The 9994-nt window shown below is 31.0% G+C and overlaps 1 protein-coding gene across 1 annotated transcript; it reads left to right on the top strand.

Moving 5' to 3' along the window:
* Nucleotides 1–947: 947 nt before the first annotated feature.
* On the top strand, nt 948–9978 carry LOC130453323 (ubiquitin carboxyl-terminal hydrolase 30 homolog). Its single transcript, XM_056792992.1, has 7 exons — nt 948–1366; nt 1436–1605; nt 1666–1944; nt 4034–4252; nt 4312–4464; nt 5672–5862; nt 8277–9978. Exons 1-7 carry the CDS (start codon nt 1108–1110, stop codon nt 8389–8391), a joined length of 1386 nt encoding a protein of 461 aa, XP_056648970.1. The 5' UTR covers nt 948–1107; the 3' UTR covers nt 8392–9978.
* Nucleotides 9979–9994: the final 16 nt, after the last annotated feature.

The following is a 9994-nucleotide window of genomic DNA, read 5'->3' as shown; positions in this document are numbered from 1 at the left end:
ATATTTAAACTTCAATTCATTACATTATATCACAAAAAAGATCAGTAATTATTAGTTTGGCTGTTAGCTAACTAACAAAAACTGCATTAAGAGAAAATAATTATCCTAACAAAATGATAATTAATATATTCAAAAAAAGGATAAAATGATACTATAATCAAATAAGGAACAAAACAGAAACTAAATATCCACACATGAAACATTTTTTCTTGCCTATGTTCATGGATTTTCCCAACAACTATCGAATTATTTCCATAAATATGATATATAGAGGATTTAATACAGTATAGAAATATTTCACTAAACAAAACAACCAAAAACGAAGAAGTAAGTACCTTGTAATGAATGTTTACATAGAGCGGACATCTCACTATTTGAAAAATAGATTGAAAAGTCATGAATACTAAAAAATATTGAACTGCATTAACAAACCATGAAATACATTCAATTAGAAGCCCAATGTTTCTTTCGTTTTGGTACATCTACAGTTGTACAGGAATTGAATGCAGAAAACTCGAGCTTCTTACATGATTCCTGTGGAGACATCGCTGCTACAATCATACGGACAAAATGCCAGTAATCTTTTTATAAAAATACTTTAAAAAACAGATCTTCATTTTTTTCATTGCTAAGATTTTGTGTTTACTGTAAAATTTGGTGTTACCAAGTTACGAGGTTCGCCACTCAAGCCGATGATATATCCCAAATTGGCGCGTCGTTTTGGGAGCGAATTCTCATTGGCTGCTACCCAGCTGGTGCGATATAGCACGCCTTGTAGTCTTTATTTACATCATGTGCGAAGATCAAGAATCATATAAGGATTTATTTTTAATACAATTCGCAGACGACGTGAAAACATGCTGCTTGATATACGAAAAACAATATAGGCACATTAGGCACATAGACAAAATATATTTTTAAAATTTTATGTTCTATGCTATGGTTACACAGTTGACATGTGACATTTTAAGTATAAAATTGTCAACCAAATTTGTTATGATTTGAATTTTACTCCGTATAATAATTAATTCATATAAAATGTTCATAAATTACTTAGATTAAATGTTACATCTCATTTTAATAAATATGTAAGCTTATTGTTCAGTTATGGAGTCTGATAGAATTTTAGTAGCTGCTGGTTTAACAGCAGCTGCAGTCGTTGGAGCATTCATATTTTGGGGGCCTTCCCCGAATTCTGGAAGTGGTAGAGGTAGATTAGCGGGCTTAGTGAACCTCGGTAAAACTTGTTTTTTGAATGCTGTACTTCACGCTTTAGCAGCTTGTCCAAGTTTCATTACTTGGCTAGAAAAAGACAAATTTGTGAAAGAAACTAGCCTACGTAGTACTTTGGCCACCGTGTTATCAGGTAAATAAAATATATAAATATAATGAATGAAATATAGTACAGTGGTGTGAAATTATATTGATTCTTTAGTTGTTAATGGTACCAATAAATCTGTCCAGGAAACTTATGCTCCTGCTGCAGTTATAAATGCTTTAAAACGACTAGGTTGGGTGATACCTGCTGGTGAGCAAGATGCACACGAATTGTTGAATGTAATTTTGACTACTCTAGATGAAGAAACTCAGAAGATTGAAAGGAAGGTATGATTATTTTGAATATGTTATATTTCATTGCTACAACGAATAATGGACAAATTTTAGGCTGGCTGTTTGTCTGATGCATTAGGCATGAATGAATTACAAAATGAAGATTGTCCTGCAGAGCAAGAAACTTTTGATTCTTTAGGTAGTGTTATGTCATTGAATGAATTATGTAGACCTATGAGTGCTGGTTGGCGCGGAGGAGCTATTAGAAGAAACAGGTGGATTTCCAGATCTTGTAGAGCTCTTCAGATGACCGGACCTCCACAACAACCAGTTAGTCATCCATTCACTGGGACCCTGACAAGCCAGTTAAGATGCACTGACTGTGGTTATAAGGTAAAATATTTATTTTAATATGAGTCGGGTGCTTTTGTTAGAATATTGAATACAATATAAATGTTTGGCTATGTCAAGTTTATTTATGACGTCCCTACTTTTTTCCAAACATTTCCACAGTTTCTTCCAATTATCAATTTGTATTTCTAGATTTTGAAACTAACAAAAATTTAAAATATTTTCTCCTATTTCCTGGACATCATTATAATTACAAATATTTCTCTTTGCTTTTTAACACTACTACTGCAGTGGGTGGGTGTATATACCTGGCATTGAGATTAACAAACAAGCTCGTTCCAGAAATTGATTGGCAGTTAAAACATCAAATTACTTCTAAAGGATGACAGTGTATTGTGAGCATATTTAAAACTCTAGGATGAACTTTTTTTGTAATTAGGGCCAAAAAATACTGGGAATATGAATTCATATTGTTTTTCTTTTTCAAATTTTCTTTAACTATTTCAAAGGACACTCCTTAAGGAACGTATTAACAAAAAATTTTGATGATAATATTTTTGATAATGTGAAGAACATGTAGCTTACATTCCCGTGTTGATGCACATAATTCTTTTTGAGATTGAAGCCGAAATTCTTCCAAATTTTTTAACTATTGTAAAGGACACTAATATTGAATACAACTTTTTATCATATGGTATAAGTTATCTGCTACAAAAAGTTTCAGATATCTAGAGAAAAATAAATATTAGCTAATAAAATACACACAAAATAGTTCAAAACACTGAATTCACTTGATAACATTCTATGCCGTCTAGTACAAGTGGTAAATAACTGAACAATTAATGGGTCTAAATCTTGATTGTTCAAATTTGAGTTAAAGGATAGGGGTTGAAGGTGAATAAGGGTTACATGATCCCTAACGGATAAAAACCTTAGAATGGGGAAAGAGTAAGTACGGCTGTACTTTACAGCAAATTATACCTTTAAAGAGAGGTAAAATTACATTTTTTGCTGAATATAAAAGTAAGTGAGCAGTGTTTGTATATGGCATCTAGATAGAATTTTTTTGCAATGATTAGGTTCGTTTTTGTTTAAATTTCAAAGAGGAATTAAAATATAATTATGAAAATGTAAGAAATAACTAGCAATGGTGAAGTAAGGGGAGAAACATTAAAAAAATTTACAATCCTTGTGGATAATAACATCTTTAGAATATAACTTTTGGGAGAAAATACCAATTTGGTACAGTGAAAGTTTCAATAAAATGGCTTGGTTGTTAAAGTGTTAAAACTTGAAAAATTATCATATCTCTAGTTTTAAGGACACAAATCAATGTTCTTGAATTACTTTTGATTTTATGTCCCCATTTAACAAGGAAAAATGGTAATGTATCAATTATGAACACTTAAGAGAAAACAATTGGGTACTAGAATATTTTGAAACTCTTCTAAATATATCTAAATTAAACAAAAGAATGAAAATAAATATTTTATATAAACTAATTATTGACACATTTTTTTTCCAACACCATTTTTTGACACTCCATCACCACCTCAAATCTGCTCTTCTTTGCACCCTTGGTGATCTATTCTACAACCTTTCTGTTCACTCGATAAGATGTTATTTTCCTTGACGTGCCTATAAATTCTGTTAGTGATACAAACTCTAAGTATCTTATTTAGAGTGAGAAGGAACGTGATAGGTCTGTACTGAATGGGGTCATTCGTCTGGAAGTTCTTTGGGAGCAAATGAGTGGAACCCAGTGCTAGAAAAGTTAGGGTATCTTCTGGGTTCTGTAGGAGGTAAGAAAATTTCGTCGCTAATCCCCTGTCTACACTTAAGAATTTTTTATATAAGAAGTTTTGGATGCTATCAACTCCCGGTGCTTTCCAGTTGTTGGTATTTTGGATTACGTCAGTCATTTACTTTAGTGTGAAGTTATGAAAATGCATTGGAACAATATTTAATCGCATCTCTTCGGCTGCTATCCACTCGGCGTTTCCCTTGTGTCTTTTGGTAATAAGAAGTTATTCTTTTGAAATTTTCAGTTTATCAAAAACTATTTTCTATATGCAGAAAAATGTAAATTGTAATTGAAATTTCAACTTTAACCAACTTTTTCTAATTTTAGTCTGCAGTTCGTTACGATAAATTTGAAAGTTTATCTTTGGCTTTGCCATCATGTGCCGGGGATCTTGGATGGGGTAGGCACAAATTACATCAGCTGCTTACCAATTTTGTTACTCCCGAGGTTGTCAATGACGTACACTGTGAGGGTTGCAATCGTGATAGAGATCCAGCGCGTCCACCGATCCTATCGAAACAAGTAAAAATTCTCAATTTTGGAAAGGTAAATTTCATCCTCATTAAAATTCGTTTCAAGTATTAGTGTAAAACGATTAATTTCAGTTACCTGTTTGCCTTTGTATCCATATTTCAAGAAATACATGGCAGAGTAGTGGTGTATCGAAACGACAGGATTATGTACAGTTTCCTATGAGGCTGTCAATGTCTGCTTATACCTTCATTCAAGCCCATTATCAAAGGAAAGTAACAAATTCTGTAAGTATCTCTACTTAACTTAATTTTCTACTGTATATTTTGATTATCTTGTCAACATATTCAAATATTGTACAGTCCCCTCTTAACGCGTAGAATACGTTCCATCAGTGGAACGTAATGAAAAACAGCGCTACGTTTGCCTTTAACGAAAATATCATGCATATACCTGTACCATACCCTAGAAAAATACTGAAACTCCTGACTGATTTGCTTTTCAAAATAACTCGTGAATAATTCAGTCAAAAAGGGTGATAGGCACGATTGAATGCAGAAAACCAGCTAAACACAGTGGCTCGAGATGTTGTTTATCACCAAAAGTCGATGCGAGTTGATGTTGATTTATTCTCGACGAAAGTCATAGAAAATCATCACACGAAATTGATCGCCATTTAATTCCATTTTTTTGACCAAGAGGTATGTTTTTAGTATCTGTAAACAACTCAAATAGCACTCATATGGTAGGGTGTGTATGATGGCAATAGCATATTCACATCAGTGTTGCCATATCTCAAAACAATTAGCTTGTAACTCTCTTATTTCAAGGAAACATCAAGCGTGTCTTGGATAGATTTATTTTCTTTGTCAGTGACTTCTCTGGTATTTAGTATGAAAATGTAGCTGAAATGTGTTACAAATACTTCTTTTCTACACTTCTGGCTCATTTACTAATGATTATTCTTCTTCAGTTTTTTAGTAATTTTCCATACACACAAATTTTTTCTCCTAAAAGAGAGATATTTTCTAAAAAGTTGTTACTTTGTTATTTTTTGAGCTCTTTAAGTGCTTCTTTAAGCTGTAGGGTAGTTCTATGTAGGTTGTCTTGGGTGGCCCCAAAAATTTGAGTGTGGTTTAATTTAGGTATAAAAATAATGGGTTATAAAGTATTCATATAACCGCTTATTGAAATTTTCTATTATTTAGTTAATTTCCTTTATGACACTATCTGTTTTCCTTCAATTTAAGGGAGTGAATGACAATTTGCCACTTTATCTTCTTTACAAGTTAAAATTTTTAAAACACAGCTGTTAACCGAATGAAAGTAAGTGCTGACTAATTTTAATATTACCCTATAATCCTTTAATTTGACAATAAACCAATAGAAAATGTTCGGCGCCAACTATTCCATGTACTTTATGAATAGAATATAACTGTCTTCGAAATTTTAGAACTTTCCTATTTTTCTAGATTGAACATTGACGTTTTTTAGGCTTATACAAGTACTAGCGAAGGTGGAAGTCCCCTTTCAAGTAGTACGCCGTTGTGTTGGACGGGAAGTTCTCTAAGCGATATGGCAAACGAATTTAGAAACGTGTATCAATTAGCCGCCGTTGTTGTACATACAGGTAATGCTCATTCGGGACATTTTATAACATACAGAAGAGGATGTCAAAATAGCAGGTGAGAATATATACAATTTTTAAGTCAACAAAATCAGTTAAATAAATGGAACCGCAAATTTACTTGATCAAAAATAATTTGAAATTGAGATAAATTTATTTTTCCAATATCTCGTTTTGTGAAAACTGGTTTCATATGTAGAGAAAAGTTTCCCAACGAATTTATTATCATGAAAACCAACAAGCGATCAGAAATTTGGCTGGATATTCTTCTACATCCATGCGGTATACTCTATAGAGTATGGAAAGGGTAAAGAATAGGGTGACTGTTATTTCCCAAAACAAGCTTTGGTCTTCAAATGCCTCACAAAAAAGTATCAGACCCAAACTAGCCCTTAATATACACATTAACCCGTGCCTAAATCATAATCCATTTCTCATTCAAATAACATGAGATTGTTTCACTTTTTGTAGTTAATTTTTTTCTATTGAAATAACTGTAGGTAAAAATACTTGAAAGGCTATTTCTTGTAGGAAATTTAATGCTCAAAAAAAGATCTGAATGCTATTTCGATAAAATTTACAGTTTAAACATTATTGAATAATAGAGTTGTATACATAGTTAAATTCATCTTTTTTTTTCTAATTTCCACCAAAATTTTCATTTTATAAACGCCTACAGATAGGTAATGAAATAAATAAATACAAAATTTGGATCTAAAAGTATATTTTTGCTTATAAATAATAATATCAAAATATTTATAGTATTTTTTAAATTTCTACAATTTTTTTTGTCAAACTTTTTTCAGTTGCAGTAGGATATTTGGCTCTGTATTACTCTTGCAACTAATGATATAATCTTTTGTTAATTGAATAGTTATTTCGGCTACAACGTTTAAAACTTGCAAATTATTAACTTATGCCAGACCATTCAAAAAATCATCATTTCAACTACGTATCAGCATTAGTTTCTATAAAATCTTTCCTCATATCAAATCTATCGAAAAGTTTTAACGAATCCGAATTAATAAAAAATCAATACCGTTCTTTTCTTTCTTTTCTAAATTTTTTACCTCAAAAATAATATATCATTTGAACAAATCCTTACAATGTCAAAGAGCAGCTATTTCAGAATTTAAATACCATAATTAAGTGTTTTTTAAATTTGTGTAGAACAGATTTCAAAATTTTTATCAATCGTTCTGTATTGACAAACAACTTTTAAAAACATTATAAATAAACAAATCTTTAGGTTCTTTTTCAGTTGTGTATCTAATTCATAAATATCCCGAAATATATGAATTTTTAGAGTGTAAATCTCCTTAGGCATTCAGCGAGCATGTCGAAAGGCTCCTGTTTTGTGAAATTTGACTTTTTCAACATCCATTGTATATAGGAAAATCTGACAATTCTAAGAACTCTTTGTAGTCATCAAGAGGTAAGAAAAAGCACAAAAACTCTTGAACTTTGGCATTTGTTTCTCCAACCTTCTTAAACAATGGAACGTTTGGACCATCAGTACCTGGTATTTTCATAATAAAAACAAAAATAGTTCGTAAATGTGATGTTTGCAAGATAAGAAGAAAATTCAGTTTGAACTATTTGTTCCAAAATGATCGCCTTTCCACTTCGACAACCCAAAGTTGAGTTAGTTGTACCCTAACAAACCGTGTGAGATTGTAAGAAACTCAGTTAAGATGAAATAATCTATTTAAGCAAAAGTAATGTAGAAATAAACATTAACATGAAGGTTTTAAATAAAATAAACTTGTGTTGTACTCAGTACAACGCGCGCTTGTTGGTGTCATAAAAGAGGGACCGCCCGCCGGAAGATTAGGTTAGGTTAGAGTGTGAAATTTCAATAAATAACCTAAAATAATAAAAAAAAAAATTTGGATACACTACTCCTAGCCGTGATTTATATTCGAAATACTATTCCATGATAGGTGAATGTCACAATTTCTAAGTTTAGCGCCATCTCTAATGACTTGGTGTTGTCTTCTTTTTATAGGGGTTTCAAAAATAGTTAGTTTTCTAAAATAGTTTTAATTTAACAACAGCTCGCTTCTTCTCTTGAAGGGCACCGATGGTTCTGTTCCTTCGATTTATTAATAGGCCTCTTGGACACTTAAATATTGATCTTTTTTTTCCTTGTACACATAATAAAATATTATTTTCATGTACTTATGTCAGTGCTGTTGGAGTATTATAGTTATAATATGTAAATTTTCAAAAATCAAGAAACCGTGAGAATAAGAACAAATATCATGAGATCATATGATTGAACATGAAATCGTGTGATCTCACGATACACGATAAGTCGTAAAATGTATCCTCCGTTTACCGGACACAGTAACTGTCGAAAACCATATAGCGATCGTCCTCCTCCCTATCTAGCCTCCGTGATTTTACGTTTACGCTGGCTTTAGACGATTCAACATTATGTGACATATTACAATATTGATTTTGTTATAGGTGGTATTATACTTCAGATGTTGAAATTAGAGAAGTATCAGTCGATGAGGTACTACAAAGTACAGCTTATATGCTTTTTTATGAAAAGAGCTCTACGATGGCTGGGATATTTTGAAACGATACCAAAAAAAAAAAAAATTCCTTGTGATGTGTTTATTTGGGATGTAACAAAATATTTTTTTATTTATAGTGCGTATCATTCCTTAAATAGAATATTATTTTTTTATCGAATTTCACCTTTTCAAAGACTATTAGCACACAATTTCATTGAACTGTTAAATAAGTTATAATAAACTAAAATAAAATTCCAAAAAGGCTATAAACTGTATTTAATTACTCAATGTGTTGATTATATCAGAAATTTAATACTTAATTAAAAAATGTTACAGCAATAAAAGTTTTTTCTTTCTATTGGAATAACATTTGTTTTTAGATTAAGTAAAAATGTGTATTGGAATAAACATGGAGCCTTACAAATTTTAATTTGAAATGTGTGATTGTGTAAGATGAAAAATTTCACTTTACAAATGAAAAATTCATTTTAAAAGTGGAAATATTATTTATAGAAGTGGGAGTTTGAGTTTAAAAGGAAGGTAAATGTGAAAAGGGGAAATGAGGACATTGAAAATAACCTCCACGTAGAAATTTCAATTATACACTTTTGTACATTGTACAAATAGCATACAAGTCTTGGAACATATTTTTGGATTTTTTTAGCTGTGTAAATTTACTTGATATTTGTTGCCATGTTTACCAATATTAGTTATCAAATAAGTATTTACAGAAAAAAAATTCATTTCACCATAATTATTAACCTTTTCCATCCAGCTGACTCTTGTAATTCCTTACATTCAAACTCATTTTTTCGTTACAAGGTATGTTTGAAAATTACAGCGGAGTAGAAGACTACTAAACCACAATAAGTCCATCACTCACTGATACTAAAAAATATCTATTGGTTGTTGTATCCATAACAACAAATACATATTTTATTCCGTCCTTTTGAATCAATCTAGGAGAACTCGAGCTGATATGGACACCTGATCAAAAACTTGAACATTAGAAAAAATAATCATAGTGATCTACAATGGAACAATGAAGATAAAACGATGAAGTCTTCTAATGTTATTACCAAACAGAGCTACATAATGAAAACAAATCGTATTGGTTCGTTCCAGAAAAACGAATTAGGTTACTATCTGGTCTGATTTCAGTAAATATCTTGGTAATGATTTGGCGGATAGATCAGTCCCTCTACTAGAAGAATTAAGCTTGAAACTTGATATATACAGAATAAAATTAATACTTATAAGGATGATAAAACACTAAATAACAGAACAAATGTTTAAAATATTTGACAAGAAATAATTGAATAGGAAACATAATTTTCAGTAATTAATTAGAGCTCCGTTTTTTTAACCACTTTTTTCGTCTTGACATGGAGTGAATTAAATTTAGACAAATGATTTCATTCAAATTAAGCAGTTTCTATAAGTTTCCAAGATCTTATAGATTTCTAGTTTGTTGGATATATGGCACTAGCAGCCGAATTAAAGACATGTTTTCTCAAAAAATTAACTTTAATACTAACTTTAATATATTTTCCGAACTTTCGAATACTTATGTATTCATCGTCTGGGAAATCATTAATAAAGATTTCCGGTGATTTTTGAGTATTGATTAATAATGAACACCAAAGTTAGTCCACTTTGGTGTTT

Source organism: Diorhabda sublineata, chromosome 1, assembly GCF_026230105.1.
Source record: "Diorhabda sublineata isolate icDioSubl1.1 chromosome 1, icDioSubl1.1, whole genome shotgun sequence".
NCBI lineage: Eukaryota > Metazoa > Arthropoda > Insecta > Coleoptera > Chrysomelidae > Diorhabda > Diorhabda sublineata.
Note: the sequence above shows the minus strand (reverse complement) of the source record. Positions and strands in the feature narration are given on the sequence as shown.